Raw genomic sequence first — 24,228 nt, forward strand, 5'->3', positions numbered from 1 at the left:
AGGGCAGGTGGTGAAGCTCCCCTCCTAAGTTATTACCAGGCGGAATATCTATGTGACTCTACCGCATGGTAATTAATTTATTGTTCAGTGGTAGACATTTTGTTTTACCAAACCAGTAATAACCACGGTCGCGAAATTTGAAAATATTTCCAGCTGGTACCTAATTTTCTACCACTCAGTAATAAATTAATTACAATGAGTCACATAGATATTCCGCCTGGTAACAACTTAGGTACCGAGTTTCTTAGAGTGTATAAATTCTAATTCATATTAAATTTCTACATCCACTAAATATTTATGTATGTATGTACATGGACAAGGAGCATTTAACCTTATCATAATTTTTTTCTCATCTGTCTGCTCACGAACTACATATTCAAATTGATCTGCATTACCAAGCATGCATGATAACCAAATTACATAATTTATTAGTCCGAAGAGAAGCAAATAATGTAAATACTCTATTTCTACATAATCGTCTTGAGCCCAAGGTTTCAAAATTTAACAAGCTTCCGTAATTATGGCATTGGTTTAACGCCTGTTATTAAATTATTCTGATTGTGCATAGCCGAAAAAAAATTGCCCGGGTCACCAATTACACCCGGTTTGTAATTGGATCTGTGATCCCCTTAGTATTCACATAAAGTATTCATCTTGCATGTTTGTTTACAAAACAGAGAAATCACTAATAATAATCACTATATAGTAATAATATTTATGCATGCACGGAGTATTTAAATATTTAGTACAATTTCGTAAAAGCAATTTGACTTTGTTTTGATCGAGTTTTTGTGCTCCCTCATTTTCAATATTTTACAAAATACTTGAATACTTATTTAATTGTATTTCCATAAATTTGCTAATCATTACTACTACTTATTTGTTTAGGATTTGTTTCAGATTCCTAGCACGATTGTCCCACTCGTCAATTTCTTCTTGTTCATCCTGCAGAATTTCTTGCTTCTTCGCCTCCGTGGCTAGATCAAGTTGTTCACGACGTTTCTGATATGCGGCGGCATGCTAAATATGTACGTAATTATTTAATTAATTAATTAAAGTCAGAATCATTACTTAGTATTTTGTCTCTCCTGCAATACTTCACAAATAAGTTTACGACGGCACTAAGTATGCTTCATGTTCTTACCATGGCGAATGTAGTTGAGTTGGGATGCGAAGTGTTGGACCCCATTTGTTCCAGAAGCGAGATCCAGTCCAGGAGATGCTTTGTTTCATACTAATCTTTAGACAAGTTGAGTTTATGTTTGTTTCCGCGTAATCAGAATGGTTCAATCATTATCAGTGCTTGCTTATTATTTATTCAATTGATGTAAATATTTACACATACCGTAAATACTGTATTTATTGCCGGGGCTAAAATCTAAAACCGCTTGTCATAGACCAGGCTGTAAATAATCTGGTATTAAACATTACCGAAAAGCACAAGTATATGACTCTACAAAAGTTGTAATGATAAGTTGCACCGTGTGGCAATGGCTTGGTAATAAAGTTTTACCATCATGGTAACGAATTTTTACTACCTGGTAAAACAGTATTACTAAATTTGTTACCGAGAAATCATTACCTGCGTGACTTTACCGGATTATTAAGAGTGTAGAGAACGGATATACTGAGAGACCCGGCTAAATTTTGTTCCATCCTAGTTTTACACTCAAAATAAGGTAATGAATTATTACCATGCGGAATGACTTGTATGTGTCTCTACCACGTCGGTTACGATTTGTCGTAGAAATGGTAATAATAATTTCAGGGGAATTCAAATTTAATACATAATGGTATTCACTTTTTTAGTATTTGGTAATGAATTTGAATTTCCCTGGAATTATTCTTACCGTTTCTACGACAAATTGTAACTAACGTGGTAGAGACACATAGTCATTCTGCATGGTAATGATTCATTACTACCTTATTTTGAGTGTAGATATTATGCAATCGCGACGCGATAAGCGCGTATAAATAATTCTAACCCAATTTTTAGCTTTCCGGTATGTATGCCATCGTTAAACAGTTGAATATACATACGTCTTTCAAACACATTTTGTAGGTTTTTTTAAAATTTGTTATGATAATTATGTTATGATCTGTATATAAATTTTTAGTCAAATTAAGTGAATGAGCTTTGTAAATTTTAACCTTATTCGTGGATTAACTGAATATGCAGCATTCTTCTTGAACGGGCTATGAACGGGGATACAGCTGACAAGACTGGTCATAATTAGAGACCCGGCTAAAATCTTGGTCTCTAGACCCGGCTATACATAATTAGAATAAGGCTATAGATAGAAATTTTACGGTATGTAATTTTTTCCCGTTCAAAAGTTACTCATCCCGATTTCAGGGTTAGGATTTTATCATTCACATTTGAGTATATTGTCATTTTCGTTCAAACTTATTTCATTTCACTTTGTCGGACATCATTTCTTAATTCCTCCCATGTGTTCAAGATAAGGTGAAAACGAAAGGAGTGAGAAATCACCTGCATTCATCCGAAATGACTGAAGCCTTCAGTCAATTTCATACAGTCAAGTCCAAATTTGTATACGCATCGCAACACAAAACAATTTTCGGAATTGTCCGACTATTACAAGGAAATGATAAACAATTTCATACATATGTATTAGGGGGTGTCCATAAATTACGTAGCGCGACAGGAGGAACGGGGGGGAGAGGCTCTAAGGCTCAAATTATATGCATTGTGCATATGTTACACATGTTAAAGGGGGGTCTAGAAGAGGCCGATTTTTTCCTTACGTGATCCATGGACAGCCCCTAATCAATATCGATTCAATTGCAATCTGCTCACTAATGTACACGTTTCCGATTAAGGTACAAGTTCCAATTTGGTATCAATTAGAAGCAAAAGCCCTTAATAATTGAGGACGGATTAACGTGCCTAATTTTCTACTGGCTCAATTATTTAGCTTAAAGTACGTAAATGCATAGAAACTAATGAAAGTAATGAGGGTATTCATTTCGAGTTCGAATCGTTAGCAATGTTGGCAAAAAAATAAAGCTCGCAAGTTTGCAAAAATTTTTTACTTGAAAATTGATTTGCGAACTTAGTGGTTAGTTCGCAGAATATTTTTCACACATTTTGCAAATGAGAGGAGCCCCTGAATCCGTATTGGTTACCGAAGTTTGGCTATGTGAACCAGGGTTGCAGAAATCTCATCTCACCTTCACAAATCTCATCTCACTGAGATATACATAATGGGAAATAGTGAGACATGAGAAATATGAGAAATAGTGAGATTTGTGAGCTATGCACTAGCGCCATCTAGCGGACGGGGTCATGAACTACAAGTTTATCTCATTATTTCTCATATTTCTCAATCAGCCCCAAGTGAGATGATTGATATATATCATTAAATCTCACTAAATCTCGCTCAGTGATATACGTATATCACTTGTAACCCTGATGTAAACCTTTGCAATTTCATATTTGGTAAATTTCAGACACAAAACTTCGGTAATTAATGGAGATTTAAGAATTTTTCTAATTCGAGACATTTGAACTAAATTCTCAGGACTTTGTCATCTGCGAAGTGCCATCAGTTCGTTATTTCGCAAAATTCGCAATTTTGAAAAAGTTATGTTACGATGCGAACATTCGAACTCGTAATGAATACCCTCAATGATTATTGATCACGTTTCGACGAATCAAATAAGTAAGTTCCAGATACATACTTTTCAGCAAATTTCAGCAACCATATTGCTAAATGTTTCACCCAAGTCACGATTTCACATGTTTGTCTCTATTGAAATTCAAATTTCGAAATGTTCTCCACCATATTTTTCAAATCGTTTCAAACCCAACTGAAAATTTGTAACTTTTTCTGTATAAATCCATTCCACTTGAGAGATAAGAAACTACACGTGATCAGAATTCCGTGGTGGAGGGTGTACTTTTACCGAGTTCAACTCCTTCTTGTTACTCTCTACACGGTCGGAACACTGAAATGGATCCTGTTCGAAAAGGATGAATTTCTCGTGAAAGCACAAACCGTCGGAATAATTGGTGTGTACACCGGATTGGAAATTATGATTTGGAACTGGAACGTGAATGAGGGTCCGATCCAGTTCTGGAATAGTGCGGTATTACTGGAGGAGAGGATCCTAGCTGGTAAAAATAATCGATATTGATATATACATAACTTATGTAACAGATCAGAGGGCGGATAAGTATTTATAATTTTTTCAATTGGTGACAACGGACGGAAAGACTTTGTGGTGTTGGCTAAACTATTATGTAAGAGAAAAATTTGCCAAAAATTTAAGTTTTATAAACATTTCAACTATTGTTGGATACATTTGCGTTTTTTTTAAATATATTTTAAAAATATTCATATTTGGTAAATATTTCAACAATGTAAGATGAAATTTGTTTCCTCCGAAATATCAAATTTGCGAAAATTCTTATTGTTGTGGTACAGATTTCCCAAATATTAAATACATATTTACATTTAAGCGATTCTGTATAAATACATATTCGTCCTCTGATCACAATATGTAACTCAAATTATGTAAATTAGAAACCTCGCCCCCAGAAGTGCAAACCGTGCAGGACAAGATATCCGTTAAATTCGTGAAATACTTGGTGTACACCCTCAATTTTATGACTACACCATCATTTCCTTTGCTAAATATGGGACTGGTTTTGAACAATTGGTGCCAACGACCATATTTTGGGTCAATGACGCCACTCTGCAATGCGGAAGGTGTTTGGCTTGGGTCACATGGTGTTAATTATTTATGGACTGCGGTACTCGGGATGGAGATGTGGTTAAATGTCGTGTTCGTTTATGGCGGGGGATTCTACTTGTTTAACCTCTACTTCCCGGGAATTGCGTGTTTCTTGGAATACATCGATCTTCTTTGGTATGAAAAAATAATATTTATATGGGAGTATGGATTTAGTATGAGCAGGTTGAAATCAGTGTTTCTGCTGTTAAATAACACCTGCACGAAAATAGTGCACGAAAAAGTTTTTAAACGTTTAATAACACCCACTAAAAATCCGAAAAAGTGCATAAAAATGCACGAAAATGCACGAAAATAATTTACATGCAAATAATATTGGAATAATGCAATTTTTCTAAATATTCGATTAACTGAGGAATCAACGTGTATTTAAGATATTTTCCGCATCATCTTAGTATTTTAGTGTAAAAATATTTTTCATTTTTCAATCCAAAAAATGAATTAAAGTTTTGAAAATGAAAATGAATGAACATGACGATTTTTATGTACGGTTGAATACACGCTTGCAAAACAAATACTTGTAATTTGTTTGAAATTTTCTTGCCGAATAATAATTTCATGATATTCGATATGCGTACAAATTCCAATTTGACAGAGTAGGAAAATATGAAATTTCCTTAAAATATGAAATTCCTTGCATAAGTTACATTTCATATATTATTATGCATTTTCATGCATTTTCGTGCATTTTTATGCGTTTTTATGCATTTTTATGCATTTTTATGCACCGTGCATGCATAAAAATAATTTCGTGCGCACAAAAAGAAACACTGGTTGAAATACAAGTGACAAAATGTGGACAAGCATATGTATGTACGAAACGGACAAAATACGGACGATAGAAATCTGGATATTGTTTTGAAACGTAGAGTGATCCAACATACGTAACTACAAATTTCTTTACGAAATTTACTTCAAGTCTAGGCATTATGTCCACATTTTGTCTGCTTGTGTTTATATTTATACTGTCCACATCTAGAGTATTCCAATTTTTTGTAAAAAATTTGAACTCCATGGTCTACGTTTTGTCCGGCTGCCTATATTAATTCCCGGACCCATAATATCAAGAAATACTAACTAACCAAATTTTGTAATTTCTTAAACTAACAAGTACATACATAAGTATGTAAGGAAATTTTCTGAATTTCTTTCCATGTATTTGACAGGAATTCCGCCTCCCCAAATGCAGTGACAAGCTCACACATTAGAAACAGGATAACGCAATACCGTCGAATTCACATACTCGAAAAGATGTTCAATTCCTACATCGGAAACACGTGCATTCCCTACATGATGGGAATACTCCCGGCCATCCAAATATTCGCGGTGTACGGATGCATCCAATTTTATCCGGTCGTCGAAATGCCGCAATATCTCATTTTCCCCTTAATGGCGGTGGACGCTTTCTTATGCAACGCAACCTCCGCAACGTTGTCATCCTTCATAAATATGGAATCCGAGCACTTCCTGACAAAATGCAAAAACTTGAATTCGCGAAAATTAGTAGGAACGAAGACTGGCATGATTTCGAGAGAGGTGAAGGCCTGTTCTGCACTCAAAATTCGGTTCGGAAGCAACTACATCGATTCCGGTACGCCCCTCATGATTCAGCATTTCTGTTGGGTACAAACCCTGCAAATGTTGATGATTATGTCAAAGTGGTGATTAGATTAAGTAATTGCAGAAATAAAATATTTATTTCACCCAATCAAACAAATGTACCTATTCGTATTTAAGTAATTATTAAGTAAATTAAGCTTTTTGGCGTTTGACACAACTTTTTAAGTGATTTCATTTCATAAAGGTCGTCGTCCATTTTCCATGTCGTCATCAATTTTGACCTGAAATTAACGATGAAATTTCTCTTTAGTACACGAGTTTTGGAGTTTTTTCCCTTTGGTGACAATACATCTCTCTAATCATTACCCAAAAACAGGGAACTATTGTACCTCCGCGAGTGAAGGTTTGTCTACAAATTATTTAGAGTGCCACACCAATTACTGTACAACAGTCTACGTAATGAAATCCATTAATCTAATCATTTCAATCATGATTACTATCAATTTAACTATCATTTAACTGTCAATTTATTTCCAAGCACAATCTTCGTCCATGTTACAGAGAAATTCATATCTTAACTAAACTCAAAAACAAACATATTCTTATAATCACATAAATTCACGTCGCATGTATGTACATAACTGCATACTCATGTTTTGTCCCCATTTTGAAATTGCATCAATACAATCAAATTCGTTGTCACGGTTCCAACGATCTGAAATTATTTTAATAAAATTAATTTAATACACCCATTTAGCCTTTGTAAGTATAAATTAATTAATTTATGGTCTGGCTTTTTTATTATGACCCGTTTTTATAGGAAAAACTTATGCCGCGCACTCTCCTATTATTAAAAAAAATGAGAGATACCATCAAATGTTTTTATAATTACATTTAATTTCATAATTACTTCTTTTGTACATACAATAAACAAAAAAAGTGTATAATTTAATTGACAGACTATAAAAATTCTGTTCATCAAGAACATATAATGTGTATTATAAGCAACTAGTGTAGAAGCCCGTCAATTGACGTGCAAAATAGGCCCGTCGATAAGCCCAATATTAGTGAAGTTAGCCTCTCCTGTTCTCTCTGCAGAGGGGAGAGAGAAAAGGACAGGCTAACTTCTCAACTAAGCCACCGACCCAGCCAGCAGCGATACACTCGCCTGCTTTATATAGTTTAGATGATTCAAAATTAAAACTTACTGGAGTAATCAGGCCAAGATTCACTCTAAAATAATCCGTGTCCAAATAAATCTTCCTCAACTTTGGGTGACGCGGTCTAAAAAGGAAGCTGCCATACAATTTCTCACTTTCCCCGAATCCATTTTCACAAATTTTAATAAAATCGCCACTCCCGCCTTCTAGTTGAGACCCCTTTTTGCAAATCATAAACAGGAAATAAAAATACCCCACCACCGTGAAAACGTCGGAGATCATTCCCCTCACATTGCGAACTGGCTCGGAAGCAAACGACGCTACAAAGTAGGCACAAAATACGATCCGCATCACACTGTGTGCCATGTCGATGACAATACAGGTTCCGAACAATCGGACGAAGGAGGACACGTTATCGCTTAATCGGTGATACAATTGGATTTTCATTTCAACCAGGGCAAAGTTGGACGAATTGATCAGCCCGCGTAGAATTTCTACGTACCAGTTGAGAAAGAAAGTGAGGAGAAACGGGAAGATGGCGTGAACGTAGCCCAGCATCGGGGGAATTACGATCACCAGGCTGGACGTCAAAGAGGCTAAAGTATAATTTCATTGTTAAAACATCATACGACCCGGTTTAATAGACACATGACGTGGATTTACAATTTAATCTCATACATTTTTGGTATCAGATAAAAATTACGTACGAGACAATGGAGGTACCTCGGCGTATGCTCACCGATTTTGATATTTTCATCGTTTAAATATGTAATAGACAGCCCGCAATAGGCTGGACATGAAAAAGTACCTTATTTAAACAATCAAACCATAGTGTCAATCTGCCAAAAATTTAATTATTTATATAATCTAATATGCTGTTTGCATTCGATGAGGTGAAGCCGCACAGTAAATTTGGAAAGTGCGTACAATTTGTCAACTTTTAGTCGCGTTTTCTCCTCTTTGGATGCTAGACTGGTGATCGAGCCGTTCTAAAATTTCACACTAGTAAAATTTGTGATTGATTGAAACGGGTTTGGTATGAAAAAATCTTAGAGCATATGCTGGGAAATCTCCCTTCTTCGATTGTAAGTATTTACCTGCTCTATCCGACAGATATCCTTCCCACATGTCTGCCGTTAGTATGATGAACGAAATACAAAGAATAATCAACTCCACGCGCAATCTTCCTTCGCTTCTGGTGCTGATTATTCCAACCGATTTTGTTTTATCAGAAGAAAGCGCCGCTTGACTGGAAAAACTTGACCATTGTTCCACTAAAGTTTTGAATTCTCCAAAAAACTGCGTAACTTGTTCCCTCTTTAAGAAAATTGTTGCCCGAACGAAAACAATTGTAAAAATGTGAACAGCCCCCTTAATTATGACGGTAGAATGGAACGTGCTAGTCGCTAATTGTCGGCCACCCCTTGTTACACCCTTTTTTGAAGAGTCGTCCGTTAAGTGGGAAATTATTACAAATATGTTCCCAAGACCCAGCAGGCAAAATAATATTGTTGGAAGAGTGGAAATATATTTCCATTTTTTGGTGAGATTGAGATTGATTTGAGATACTCGCAATACCTCGGTGTCCATTTTTGAGGGAAGAATTATTACCTATTGTAGCTTTAGATGGTTTCGTCAAGGTTACAATTTTATGTTTGAGAGAATAAAAATTAGCTGTTAGTTTGAAAAGCTAAAGGGAATAAATTTATTTGTATAGATCACACAATTTACTAAATTCATCAAGGCAAATATTTGCTGGTATGATTGGTTTTTATTAAAATTATTTAGATTATATACATTATATACATTACTATGTATGTATCAAGTAATTTCATTACACTAATGTAATAATTACACACATATGTACATAGATATCTATATACGTCATTTCTCCTCCAAAGAATGAGCATTGCAGTGCAATGTGGAAATGTTGCTGCAATTTTGGGATCGCTTCCAGCCGGACGAGGACTGGATGAAATATTTTTATTTTAGTGTAGACGACAATATAGGTTAGGTTTTTTTTAAATTTCAGACAGGGACAACATGCATTGTAAGGCGCTGGTCGTTTAGCCTTTTTCTAACTCTAATAATGTATGTATAATGTAAATATGTCGAACTGTCATTTTGATTCCACGTTGCAAATTTGGAATAAGTGTTCACATTCCAGAAAAAAAATACCTATATACATATGTATGTATCTACATAGATAAATAGATATAAATAGTCTGGATATATAGGTATGTTTAAATGGATTATTACTAAAACCTCTAATCGGCTAACGAAGCTTTAATGCTAGTTACGTACCTATGTGCATGTATGCAAAATACATATGTACATACACGTCACCGCTTCTTTCAATAAATTAACCACTTTATCGATAAACCATTTGAAATCTTAACATCATGACTATCATTGTGCATATGTACATACGTGTTTCTAAATGGTTTATGGAATCAGCCTAGTGAGTAGATTTCAACTGGGAAAACTTGGCTTCTCCTAAATACAGTATACAAAAATAGGGATGACAAACTTCCCTTATTTTCTAAATGGTTGCATTAGATTTATGTAGCTTAGTTTATGTCGTATTTCGACACAAGCACGAATAAAAAATGGATAGTACTAAATCACAAAATAATTAACGAATTGTGTTATTAATCAGGTCGTAATTTATTTTTAAAGGCCTGAATCAACTAAAAATTTAATGTGCTATTCTATTCAGATACATAAACAAACGCAGATAATGTACGAACTTAAAAACATTTTTGATCTACAATAGTTGGCCCAACTTCGTCATACACGGACCTCAAGATCCATTTGCTTTGAAAAGCTGTCAAAGAACCTTGCACTGATCCTCCGATCCAAACAGAATTCACGTTCTGGCGGAGAAATTATGCTGACTTGCACAGATTTCGGTGCTAATCCCATTACTTCGTTTTTAAGACGGTCAACAAATCCAGGCAGCATAGTTGTACCTCCGGATAAGATAATACTCTCGTACAAGTCCTGCAAAATAAATTTACATCGGAAACATGGAAACCAGTCATAAATTTTCATACTAATATGTTTATATTTACTTATTTACCTTACGGATATCCTGGTCACACTTGAGTATCGAGGCATGAATCATGTCATGAATTCCATCGCTCGAAATTTCCAACAAACCGGGATTGAAAAGAGATTTGGAACTGCGGAATCGCTCCTCTCCAATCGTTATGATCTCCCCATCCGGAAGTTGATAAGATTTCGCAAGCGAGCTTGTTGCCATTCCTGTTTCTTGATCAAAATCAGCCGCAACATAACAAAACTTTTCTTTAATATCACGAACGGTTTCTCGATTCCCGACTGAGATAAGGTCTGGGTATCCATTCTCGGCTAACATCCCCGCCAAGTAATCGGTCAAATCGCGGCCGGCAAAGTTCGAACGGTGCATTGCATGGGGAACTGCATACCCGTCGTACACTGGGAGTATTTGAGTGACACCGTCACCACAATCTAGTACAATACCGGTCGTTCGGCCAGCCGCATATAGAGATAGGACGCAAGGATTCGATACATAAATTGATCTGGATACAGAAACGAAAAGCAAAAATGCATAAAGGGATGTGGTTAAACAGTTCGAAACATATTTACCTTCAAGGGTCATATTATGGCATGAGTTAAAGTCAAAACTACAGTTTAACGAATTCTTGGTAAGAGGCACATAAACGAAGGGTCACTGTAAATTTGAAGCTCGAAACTTACGGTATATTAAATGTCTCAAACATTATTTCTGTCATCTTCTCCCGATTGTGCTTGGGATTCATGCCAGCTTCGGTGAGGAGGAAGGCATGTTCATTAGCTGAGATGCGGAGATCATTTTCAAACAGATATCTCCAAATTTTCTCCAGATCATCCTACGCAAAAATATATTTGTCCACATTTCCCTAGATTACTTACATACCAATAATTAGAAATAGACCTAGGATTTGATACCTCTTTCTAATTAGACCTACATATACCCAATTCTAAAATTATCATGCGTCAATAATCATTTAACTACATAGATTCTATTCAAAATCTCAGTTTGCTTTTAAATATGTAAATAATTAATTATTTACAATTTTAGAATCAAGTGACATATGTAAATCCAAATGCGTAATAGTTTTCACTGTCCCGTTAGGGTGTTAGCATAAGTACCACTTAAATGTGTTATATATATGGACTTGCATACAAAACGTAGACTGTCGCACTTACCCAGTTTATGACAACTCCGTGCTCAATTGGATACTTTAAAGCCAACATTTCTCTTTTCGATACAGCTTCATTTCCAACGTATTCTGTTTGACAAGAACAAAATTTATGAACGTATTAAATTTTTTACGTTTTAACAATGATTCGTCTTAGGAGGAGAGCTTCACTACCGGCAAATCTCAAATTTTGATGTCCTTTAAATATATGGTTGTGTCCTGTGAGTGTACTAAAACCCTGACGTGGTTTCACTCCATGGCCACATTTGCACACGCCTCTCCCACTCTAAGGGAGGAGAACCACTAAAATTACCAACTTCAAAAATCCAATGTTACTCTGATTTTGATAAAATTTGCAATCCCAGATACATGCGTGATAATATCCATACAATTTTTGGTGGTTCCACTGCTGATGAATTATTCGAAAAAATTCAAAATTTCAAAAAAGTTGAGATTGCTACTGGATATGATAAAACAAATATATGGGATTACAAAAATGTAAATTCAATCAAAAACCGAGCAAAATTGGATTTGTGGTGGATTTTAGAAGTTGATAACTTTTGTGGTTTTCATCCATTTGAATGGTGTGGCCGGCGCAAATGTAGCCATGGAGTCAAACCACTTCAGGGTTTTAGTACATTCATGGGACCCTACCACATATCCAAAGGACATCGACATCTGAGATTTACAGGTGGCGAAGCTCCCCTCCTTAGTAAAGTAAAATGCCCATAAGCTTCATAAGCTTCATAATGCAATTAGGTGTGGGTGGGTGGTCGAAACCTAATGATGGCATGCCCACACATGTTACAAGGGAGTGGATGGGAATAAAGTTGTGAAATAATGACTTCCCAAATAATCACACCTGCTATGCTGGATGTCTAAAAAAATCAAAAAGTAGGTAGCACTTTATTCCACTGTTATTCACAAAATAACTCAGGGGCCGTTCATAAACTATGTAACGCTAAAATCGCATATTTTTACCCCACCCTCCCTCCCTCGTAACGCTTGTGTGACGCATCGAGGTCCGACCCCCCCCCCCCTCCCCCATAACGTCACGGAAAATCTCAAATTCCCCACTAGCTCTAAGAACTTTATGTTGACACTATTATGGTTTCACTCCAGCTTGACACCCCTGTTTGAATTTGAAAACCGCCCGCCAGTGTGAGAAGGGAGGGTGGAAATGAGATTATACGAGAAATAAGTTCAGTGCCGGAGGTCTTAATACTCATCACATGGATTACATTACCCGAACGAGCCGAAATATTTTATTAGCTGACACCAATAATTTGTATTTTGGCGTTTAAATCATACGAAATTGAATAATTTAAACGCCAAAATAAAAATAACTGGTGTCCAATAATAAAATAATTCGGCTCGTTCGGCTAATGTGCTCCATGTGATGAACTCAGCGTATGGATTGTGAGGGGAGGCAACACACGCCCCTACTTTACTGCGAGACATTGATTTTGGTCATGTGATTCTCAGTGATGGTTTAGCGGATAAGCACGGGGGTGTCAAGCTGGAGTGAATCCATAATAATCAACTTCTATTGATAAATTCTTCATGAAACTCTAACTAAATAATGTGGAACAAAAGCGCCGAGGCGACTTACTAAAATTTTACAAACAATTAAGAGTTCAATATTTATCAATAATTTAGTTCAATTTTTTACCAACATGTTATCCGGTCAAAATTTATCTATTTCGAAATATTTCTCTCCTGGGCATATCTTGCTCAACTTCAGATTCAAAATTTTCTTGATTTTTGAAACTATTAAAAATTTCTCAACTTCCTGATCGCATTGTTGGAGTTTCATGTTACTATTTGCTTCTTGAAATACTTTTGACTCCCTCCCAAAGTCGACTTTTGTTTGACATTTTAGAACAAAGCTATACAAGAAGTACAGTTTTGATAAGAATAAGTAATCTACATATTTGCATAAATGAAACTGCGTGGCTTGTTCGGATTTTAAAAAAAATTTTGCATCTGATGTGACGTGACGATGGAATCATACCACCCCCCCTCCTACGTGACTATGCGTGACGCAAGCCCCACACCCACCCACCCACCTCCTAGCGTTACGTAGTTTATGAACGGCCCCTCACCTCCTGATGTGGGCTGCCAACGATAGTACGGTGTACGGGTCGTGGACCGTCATCTCCAGCAAATCCAGCCTTCACTATTCCAGAACCATTGTCAATCACGACAGCGCAAACGTCAAAGTCACCCATGAGAACAACCTTATTCGGAATTTTTGAAACTTAATATCCGAAACAACTTAGAATTAAATATTGTCCTAAAATTTCAGTACTAATTGTGCGAAGTTGCAACCAAAGTGAATATGTAAAACGTTGAACAAGGCATGCCTTATCTTTATTTACACTGTGGTTTATCAGTAATTGTGAATGTTTGCTAAAGCATGAGTAACATTCACGACAAAGTGACTGTCTCTCTTACATTCCTACGCTGGGTTTCATGGGCCAGAGTAGTCGTCGTGTGGGATCGTGATGCGACGGCAGTGATGAGTTGTGTGTTCACTCTTATAAATAAAGCGTATCTTCTGGTTAAATTTCATGCACGACCGAGTTAGATGGAACTTGCCACCCATTTTTACCGGATAACATTTATGGAGGACTCCAAGATTAATAAATTTACTATGTTCTCAAACAAGAACAGTAAATTAATAAATCAATAAAATAAATCAAAAGAATCAATAAATGAATCAATGAATGGCAAATTTACAGCAAAACTTTATTTTCAAATTTTATTTTTTATTTTTTCAAACTTTCGATATCCCCGTCAAGTTCTTCGAAAGGAATGCAGGAAATAATAAACTTATTTTGTACTAGAAACCTTACATTTGTACAACAAAATTTAAATGCATATGTCTCATCATTAAAGCAAGCACAGACGTAAATTACTTTGCAAACAAGAAACACATGCCACCAACATTTCGAACTAACATTATTCGCAATACATACCTATCGAAACGTGATTAACAACGTCATCGTATTCTCTGTCAAAACTCTTACCACAATTTTCATCAAACTATTTTTAATCAAACCAAAAGGACCAATCTTCACGGCCAATGGTCTCAACGTGTTTATCACCCTCTTTTCCCACGATGTCCTTCTTAAATCCCTTCCCACCTTTTCCAAATACACGACCGACCTTTCATACAACTTTGCCGCCTCAGGGACTAAAAGTACCACAAAACCTAGCGCCATCCCAGTCGCAAGTGGTACAACGCAATACAGCAAAAAGTGCATCTCACCCTGCATTCGAATCGTCCCATAAAGCCCCAGAATTATAAAGGCCAGACCAAAAAATAGCAACGGCGGGATGACGAAATAACAAAAATTTCTGTTTACGAATTCAATCCACATGAATAACTCACGATAAAGGCTGATCTCTCGCATCGAAAATTTTCTACTTTTCAAAAAAATTGATTTTTTGGTTGACAATTCTACTCTAAAATTCAATTTGTTTAGAACGCCTAGCACTTCGTTGGCCGAAAAAACCCAGATAAAACCAACAATGAAGCATGAATCTGCCATCTTTGCTAACTCGTTGACGAAAAGTATCATGAAAGTTGCTCGTACCAAAAAAGAAGCGAAACTTGTCATAATTGAAGATGACGGTAACGCCAAATTAACCACGTGGTAGAGAGGATCAACGCGAAAAAATACGATGGCCAGGAAACAGATGCGAAATGGGTGGTTACTCATGAACAGTAAAAATTTCATTGCATAGATGAATATCTTATAGTTGGGGGGATCCAGGGTTCCAGACTTATCGTTAGAACGTATCCTTAGTTCTGTAAGAAAATAATTAAAAATATATTTTTTTTGTCCTAAAAAAACCTTACAAGAACCTGATAGTGTTTTACAAAACCAGCTATCCTTTTTTCATAATCCAAATCTAACGAACGATAGTATTTACATAGTATTATCGAACCAATCGATTTGATTTGGCCGACTTTTTCACATATTTTTCAAAAAACCGGATCCGATAGTTCTCAAGATCCAAAAATTTTATCGGATCGAGGTAGACAATCTAAGAAACTAATCGATTCTTATTAGGTTTCATTGGTCCGACCCAACTCGGCAAATAGCCACAACACGAATTGTTTCTTGCATGCATAATTAATCCCACGAGAGAAAGAGATGGAAGAAACTAGCGTCATCTCGTGAACAATCCGTCTAAATATTTAGTCAACTGTTACGCAAACGATAGAACGTTATCTGACCCCCAGTGGCAGCGGGATCGTGGGAACACAAGAGGAATGTTACCGGGTTATTCGACGTCAGGTCCCCGTCAACTTCTAATACAATGCAATGCTAATGTCCCCACATATCCCCACGGCTTCGGAGACTACTGGTACCCTAATCTTTTGCAAAAATTATGTGCAAACAATGGCAAGTTGTTTGCCAACGTACTTATGATCCCATATAGTAAATATATGAACGAATTTTCTGAATTGTAAATCTTTAAAACATAAACCTCAAAATTACCATATGCAGATTTCCTCAGATCGCTCACAGGATTCACAATGTTTAATATAATTCCAGGCCTTTCAGCAACAACAAACCCGATAGGGGCGAAGGTTAGCGGGAGAAAGGTCAAAAAGGAGAGCAGATAAATTCGAATAATTTCCAAATCCTGCTGTTCAATTTTTCTATTCCGAAATCCTGTCTTCCATACCCACATTAAACGAAGAAAACAGTAAACTGTGTGCAACACAAAAACAATGAATGAAAATTGTACGAATCTATTATCTTCCTTGGACAATGGTTTGTAAGATAATTGTTGCCACTTAACAGACACTTCGTATGGGAGTGGAATTCGGTTTTTAAACTCGTCCACGAACGTCTTTAAAACTCTCCACATTTTAAAACATAATCGTTAAGAGGTTGGAACTTGAAGTCGGTACTAATAACCTTTTCTGTTCTAGCAAATAATTGCACTCACACAGTAACCATAGAAATACAAGAAAGGTTTATAGTACTATGTATGCCAAGAAGTTCAGGTGGTTCGATTAAGAGACCCAAATCGATAAGAAATCACTGTCACGAGTTCTGAAATAGCCGACAAAAGCTCGGTGCACATCGCATTCTGCAGAAATTTCTATGGTTTTATCCTGCAGAGTATAAAGTAAGCGAATAACTGAAATTGTGCTAATGTTCTCCACCAATCAAAATGTTTTTCCTGTGGCAAATAGAGTTAACCTTCAACATACAAACCGTTGAAATTTTTACTCTCGAAACTCAAAAGTCAACAATTTCGATATGTCTGCGACGTATTGAGTTATAAAACTTATTATTATGAAACCCAGGATCTAATTTGGGTAATTTGACCCGAACCACGGGTGATATCCTATCGCGCTCCAAGCAACATTCCTTGCGCTTGGTAACTTGCAAAATTTTGAATACGTTATCGCCCGATTACATACGAGAATTATGCACCACTATCTTGGTGTAAGTTAATCAGTACTGAGAAGTACGCCACCTCGAACACGGCAAAAACTAGACCCAGAAGGTTCACGTATAGAATTTTTAAACTGTATTCAAAAATGTACGTATTGGTATTAGCAAGATTATCGGTAAAAATTTGCTAACAAACCCTTTGCGAAGGGTTTCTTTAATTTCCAAATGACAAACGGACACACTCTCAGGTACGTAAGCCATTCACGAAATTAAGAATTTAAAATTTTGGATAGCCAATAAACAGACGAATGCAATTCCCTTGTGTAATAAAAAAATACATAGATATCTAAATATATATATACATATGTAATGTAGGATAGTGTGCATTGGAAATCCTTCACCCATACCCAATATTGTCATTAATTATGTATGTGTGTATGGAATAAGCAATACTTTATTTATTATCCAAGCCCTGGTAGTTTTAGCTCGCTAGAACTACCAAATACTCAATTCTACACATATTTATTTAAAATAGATCTGGTCATACCGAAATGGCCGACCAGTCTTACATAATCATAGCATTCTTAGAAATTTGCATATGCACGAATTTGGCGTCATTAAACTACGGTTTTCTTTTAACTTTTTCCATCACGGAATGTGTTGATACGTGAACACGTGCTTGCAGAATGATGCCAGAATCAATTTCCAAAATCTGTTCCTAACATTTTACCGTAAACTGTGCTAGGAAAAAGGAAAATTCACCAAGTTATCCAGCCGAACATTGGGTGCAAATGAAGACATTCGGTTTGTACATACTATAATTTATAGTAATTTCATCAGGTAGAATCTTGACTCAATTCAACAATAAAGATATACGCAAATGGATATGAATAAAATTATGTTTTTAGCTTCACAAGCTGAATGCTGTTTAGTTTGTAGATTAAGATAATGTACAAGGAAACTTCTAACTTCCATTGTCATGGTTATCACTTGCAAGGCCTGATGGATGTAACGCAATAAATTATCCATCTATCTTGTCATGGATATCCAATTAATCGGTTAGAAATAGTGGGAAGTTTCACTGCAAAACCTGGGTTACAAGATTCTCTCCTTCGTTCCGTACGCTTTTACTTGCACGTGCTTCCAGTTCTATTCACCGTCCCGAAAAACCTAAGAAAGTGAAACCGAGCAAGAGGCAATTCAGCGTATTCACATCAAGTTTCGGTAAATCATCATTGAGCATGAATTTCTACTACTAAATCTGAACACTGAATACGTAATACTGAATAAGTATGCATGCTAATTGAAAGAATAACATAGGCATTTAAGTATTAAACAAGTATGACATAAATAAATATTTTTTGCATCGTAATATGTACATGTCTTACATTACTACATATGAAACACATAAAAAGGGTCTATTTTAAAATACGTACAAATCATAGTATATGCAGCCTTGAAATTATCACTAAATATTTACAATCTTAATTTCATACTTCATTGGTGTATGGATTTAATAGTCACTTTAATTAAGATGATAAACCTTTATTTACATATGTATATATATCTAAGCAATGTATAATAGATTGTAATAATTAATTAATTAATAAAAGATCTGCGTTAAGAACACGAAAACTTCATAAGCCATAATATTCTGCATTATGCTGGATTAGACTCTAAATATATTTACCTCATGTTCATATTGAAATATGGCGTAAAATTTAATACATGTTCATATAAATTTAAATCCAGCATGTTCTCAGATCCTTGTGGGACATAAACATCTTTACCTGCTTATGTAAACGTCACCTCTACTTTAAAAACTGAATAATGTCCTGAAATTGCGTGAATAATGAGACATTTTTTGCATATAAAATCAAAAAGCAAAAAAAATCAAAAAGTGAGCAAAGGAGAAACGACGCGGAACCCGGAAGTCATGACAACCCGACTATCTCCACAAAATTAGTCACTAAACGGGTGGTGAGGAGGGCGATCTCCCCTGTGTGTTGAGCTGCATATGCAACAACAACTCGATCCCGAGAGGGACGACACATCTCATCCATCTAACAAATGACGCTAAAGAGAAGGCTAATTTATTGACTGAGGAAACACGAAGGTTAATTTATTGATCGACCAGAGAGAGAGAGTGAGGTGAAGCGGGGGAGACGACAACCCGGGTATTATTTGCTCATGTGTCAATCCACATCCTGACAAAATTCGCATCTACATATTCACCTGTTGCGCGGACTTGGTATGCCAGGGTGGCACGAGTTCCGGATTATTAGGGAACAATTGTACATTTAATTTTTCGCAAGGTTTTAAACAATAGGAAAAATTCGTCAGTTATTGTAACTGTTATGGCATTGTGTTTTACACTCTTAATTTTTGTTGAATTTTTGTAATGGCTTAATTGTAAGTAGTAATTAGTACTAGTGTTTCATGGAGTGATTTTAATTTGTGATTGAAATAAAATGTAATTTCGCGAGCTCTGGAGAATACATTATCTTGAATTTTGTTACCTAGCCAGGTAATTTATTAATTAGCCCATAATTTTAATCATTTATCAGCATCGAACCCTGGTCATTTTCTTGTTGGTACTAAACACGTCAGAAGTATCTCCACCTCGCAACGGCGTCCTATCCATCCAGCAACGAGGGCTGTTGTATGCTGGAGAGTGAAATAGTCACATCAACCTTGACAAATCTCACCCACTTCAATCCTCTCCAGCAAATTCTCCCTGCAACTCACCTCAACTTCCTTCCTCAACTTTATATCATCTCTAAAGACAATAGTATCCATGCCGTTCTTCTTAAGATGCCCGATTCTGAGACTTCGTCCGTCTACATTAGCCCTGCTTTGTCCTCAAGGGACACCATTCACGCGAAGGGGGACACCAACATTTCCATCGATTGTGAAAATTCCCCCTCTCCTCACCGCAGCATATTTTTACGTGGCATGTGGGAACAAGTTTGTTGCTCGTTTGCCCTCAACGTGTCTGGAATTCTAATTCTTTGTGCAATCATTAGCCTGGCTTATTACATTGATTCCACCAGAAATAGGGGTGACATTCAAGGTGGGAAAAATGAAACAGTGGTGAAGAATTTTACACTTGTTGATGAACTTGTCCTTCAATAAATTTTCTTCAAAGAAAATAATAACAACTCGGAAAGAAATGCACTACATTTTGTAGTCAAACTGGATTTCCTGGAAGGAGTGGAAAAAAGCTAATAGTTCTAAAAGTTTAGTGTCCAAGCTTTCCTAAAATAAGCTAAAGTTCAGGATCCAAATACTTACATTTAGAGAGAAACAGAGATTTCATTAAATTTTACGCTGTGATTTGTTCATGCATTCTTGCCAGAAGTACACTCAATTTACAAAATGGCATCCTTGATTCCCGGTTCCTCGAAATATTTACCAACTCATCGCCGAGCCCCAACGACCAAACAAAATCTTAAAAATGACGAGATTAAGGTAGACTTCCTGGGAACCTGGATGTACCATCATCCTTTTGCAACCACCTGGTTCTTCGTCATCATACTATCAATTGTCGTAGCGGTACACTACTACATTGCGATTGGTGGCTTCAGACAAGAGTGGGATGAATCCCATGGTAAGAAGAAGAAGAAGACAACGAAGAAGAAGAAAAAGAAGAAAAGGAAGGGAAAATATTACAAATTGAGGAAGGAGATCCCCTACTTCGGCATCATCTTAATGTGCATCACGTGGGCAACACGGCTGTTTTTCTTCCAGCGACCCCCCGATCCATGCCATGGGCCTACTTAAGTAGGAAAACGTAAGTGAGGCTAATGCAACTAGTTGAAGTAATAATTTAGAATTTAATTTATCCCGGCATGGCTATGGGCCGTAGTACTAAGAAATAAAGGACAATTACATAGATTTTATAATACAGATTTTTTGATATGTTTTGCCGTTCACTTACCGTAACTCATCAGCCCACCCAGGAACAACTCGTTGACCATATTCGGCTGACGTTTACGTCCTGATAATTGTTCAAATAGCATTACATCCTAGTAAGGTTTATTTTTCTGTCCCTACAAACATTCGGAAGATTCCCGCTAGCATATCGCCAAAAATTGTAGCAAGACCACGACCCTGCGAAACAGTTAGGTAATGTCTACTGGAATCTGACAATTTAATCTTATTCCAATACAAAGTTCAGATTAGATTATTGAATTATTTTTGAACGGTAGAAAATTCTTTAGGTAGAATTCTCAAGCTTACTAACAGGAGACAAAATCGATGTAACCAATTTTTCTACTTATTATTACGACAGGGCTCAAACTAAGCTATGAGTTACGACAATCCCATACTTACGTAATGCAAATGGCCTATAAAAGTCACGTCACAAAGGTAACACCAAACTATTCCTATAATAGCATTGAATTAATTCGTATATTATTCATTTCATACATTATTTCATTAAATTTGAGAAATACATTTGAATTTGAACTCACAACTTTCAACCGTTTTCTAGATTTCTTCCCAAGACGTCCTACAAATTTCTACCCCAGGTTCATTCATCCTCAAACGACTGGAGTTCCTCAGTAAATATGTTTGTACAAAATCAGGCACTTTTAAATAAGTTCACTCTAATCTTAAGATATTGATCTAATCAGTAAAATAAGTTCCCAAACTGTGCATAAATTTTCAGCTTGGAACAAAACAAAAGTCCAGTACTAAATAAGCTGAAGAATCTATTTATTATACTCAAGAGAACTAACTTTTAACATGCACAATCCTACCATTTGAGCTCGTTTATATCCATCCACTAAATCCACTAATACCACGATTCAAAATCCAACTATAATCCTGACTCGACATGGACAATATTTCAATGTGTTAGCTTAATATTTTTGCACGCATTTAAAGGTAAAGTTCTCCTCTTTGAAAAGTAAATGTTGTGGAAATTTGTAGTAAAGCAAACTATACAAAGTTTACTACCATGCTATTTGGACGTATTAATGCAATATATTTATATTTATTTTTATTCATTTCTTTGAATGGTTGTATTCACGTCAAAAATCATTAAATGCAATTTTCTTCCTTTTTTATATTTTTACGTAAATCGAACCAACTAATTCAAAATGCTTTTTTCTCACATTAATACTTTCCAAATTAAATTTCTGGTTGCCTTTCTATTTCCTTTGTCTTGTATATTTTTATATTTTATCGTGTTTTTTTTATTTTTGTTAATTCTTTTACTATGAAGATGTTGAGGACTTGACAAAACTAAATACAGAAATATGTGTATAACGATTTATATTCTGATCACATTTATAATCCCTTAAATTCCAACGTAAATTATATATAACTATATATTCACCAAAAAGTTATAAATTTGTATGTATATATTTACATAGTCCGACCATAAGTTCCCGTGAATGCATTTCCGGTGATAAAGCCCAAAGTATTAGAGCTATCTGATAGAAATTTTTGTGGATGAACAAGGTATTAATCTTGTTTAGAAATCATAACTTCGTTTTCACAATTTCCTCCACGGGCTTGTACACAAGACATAAGTCGTGGCGAAAACTGCTCGATCGCGGCACTCACGGATTTCCTGGGAAAAGCGCCAGATCTTCAGTAAGTGCGACCTCAGCCCTTCCACACTTGGGTGAAATTTAGAGCATTTTTGTACCTATAATTTTGACCACCAGTCATAATTTAGGGGATTAAGGTCTGCAGATACTGAGCACCGTTCTACGGATGAAAAAAAGTCATGAAAATTCGTCTGAAGCCAGTTTTGGACAATTTTGCACCTTGCGCATGAGCAGAGTCTTGTTGAAAGGTCCAATGGCGATTTTCGGAGGGTCCAGGGTTCAGGTTATTAGCGTTTGTCTCTAGGACACTCTGAAAATAATTCTTGGCTTCAACTTGTACCCTTTGCGGTAAAAAACAGAGATTTCATTTTTCCAGCCAACTTGCTCCCATTCACACCACGGTGATGACTTCGTATTGACTTCCGCATACTTAAACGGATGTCAGACTTCTGTACAACAAATATCTGGCCTTTTTTTCTATTAAATTTTTTGCCAACGGTGAAAAGTCTGAAATACTTTTGGCACGAAAATTGGCGCGTACCACGATCGACCTGTGGCCGTCACGAGTTATGTCTTGTCTAATTGCCCGTGGACGCAATCTTGACAAAGAAGTTATGATTTCTAAACAATATTAATACCTTGTTAATCCATAAAAATTTTGAACAGATGGCTCTAATACTTTGGGATTTATTACCGGAAATGCATTCACGAGAACTTATGACCCCACTATGTAGATGCATATTCCATATATATTTCTTCATGCACATACATAATTAACAATTTATTACCCACCTGGGAAATGTAATGTCAATCTGGTTCTTACAGTTAAAAATATTGTATCATATACATAACATTCGTATAAACGAAACTTACATAAAGTTCCCCGTTAAAAATATTTATCCCACAACTACACCAAAACCTTCACAAATCTCACAAGTAAACACGGACAATTATTTATTTACAACTACATACATAAATCATTAAACTATCTACAAGATGCAAACAAGGTACAAAGCAATCTGGATTAAACACGTAACAAATTAACACAAATTATATTTTGCAAATTTACACATGCATAGTATTCACTTAAACGTGCGCGACACAAAATTCTAAAAGGGTATGACAAACTAACACAAATTATAAAATACGTACTTACTAATGTAATTATTATACTTGGGAATTATTGTTAATTAATTATTAATAGTCATAACTAATCATAATTGTTAATCAAAATATATGCACTTCTGTACTCTAAAAACCCTCTAAAAAATTCTGAACTGAGCCATGTACATACAATTTCGTCCACATTGGATCAAACTTATTTATTAGATTTATTCTAACCGGAGTTGGAATATTCCGTTGCAGGTGAAGGCGCATAGAACTTGTGTAAATATTTATGGTAATACATGCATCTATACATATATAGTTATCAACAATTAACTCTCCATAACCCTTAATTAACTAATTAATTAATAATAATTTTAACTATTAATTAATCCCACACACCTGACTATTG

General features: G+C 35.8%; 2 protein-coding genes, 2 long non-coding RNA genes and 1 pseudogene across 4 annotated transcripts; 2 read left to right on the plus strand and 3 right to left on the minus strand.

Moving 5' to 3' along the window:
• Nucleotides 1-381: 381 nt before the first annotated feature.
• Nucleotides 382-1,280, minus strand: LOC110859700. Its single transcript, XR_002548888.2, has 2 exons — nucleotides 1,145-1,280; nucleotides 382-1,020 (listed from the first exon to the last, which is right to left on the minus strand). It is a non-coding gene; the product is annotated as an uncharacterized LOC110859700 (long non-coding RNA).
• A 3,431-nt stretch (nucleotides 1,281-4,711) lies between these two features.
• On the plus strand, nucleotides 4,712-6,444 carry LOC118438840. The gene is made up of 2 exons (XM_035859624.1): nucleotides 4,712-4,896; nucleotides 5,946-6,444. Exons 1-2 carry the CDS (start codon nucleotides 4,712-4,714, stop codon nucleotides 6,442-6,444), a joined length of 684 nt encoding a protein of 227 aa, XP_035715517.1.
• Nucleotides 6,445-6,878: 434 nt separating this feature from the next.
• LOC118438887 lies at nucleotides 6,879-7,902 on the minus strand. The gene is made up of 2 exons (XM_035859710.1): nucleotides 7,548-7,902; nucleotides 6,879-7,054 (listed from the first exon to the last, which is right to left on the minus strand). The coding sequence occupies exons 1-2, from the start codon at nucleotides 7,863-7,865 to the stop codon at nucleotides 6,989-6,991; spliced, it is 384 nt and encodes a 127-aa protein (XP_035715603.1). The 5' UTR covers nucleotides 7,866-7,902; the 3' UTR covers nucleotides 6,879-6,988.
• Nucleotides 7,903-9,260: 1,358 nt separating this feature from the next.
• Nucleotides 9,261-14,043, minus strand: LOC110859713 (annotated as a pseudogene).
• Nucleotides 14,044-19,703: 5,660 nt separating this feature from the next.
• LOC118438852 lies at nucleotides 19,704-22,120 on the plus strand. The gene is made up of 3 exons (XR_004837091.1): nucleotides 19,704-20,944; nucleotides 21,446-21,522; nucleotides 21,647-22,120. It is a non-coding gene; the product is annotated as an uncharacterized LOC118438852 (long non-coding RNA).
• Nucleotides 22,121-24,228: the final 2,108 nt, after the last annotated feature.

This window comes from Folsomia candida, unplaced genomic scaffold (assembly GCF_002217175.1).
Source record: "Folsomia candida strain VU population unplaced genomic scaffold, ASM221717v1 Fcan01_Sc027, whole genome shotgun sequence".
Lineage (NCBI taxonomy): Eukaryota > Metazoa > Arthropoda > Collembola > Entomobryomorpha > Isotomidae > Folsomia > Folsomia candida.

Coding starts and splice junctions, on each gene's coding strand:
- LOC118438840 (XM_035859624.1), top strand. CDS start 4,712: ATGACGCCACTCTGCAATGCGGAAGGTGTTTGGCTTGGGTCACATGGT. Junction 4,897..5,945: donor GAATACATCGATCTTCTTTG/GTATGAAAAAAT, acceptor TGTATTTGACAG/GAATTCCGCCTCCCCAAATG.
- LOC118438887 (XM_035859710.1), bottom strand. CDS start 7,865: ATGGCACACAGTGTGATGCGGATCGTATTTTGTGCCTACTTTGTAGCG. Junction 7,055..7,547: donor ATCTTGGCCTGATTACTCCA/GTAAGTTTTAAT, acceptor AAATAATTTCAG/ATCGTTGGAACCGTGACAAC.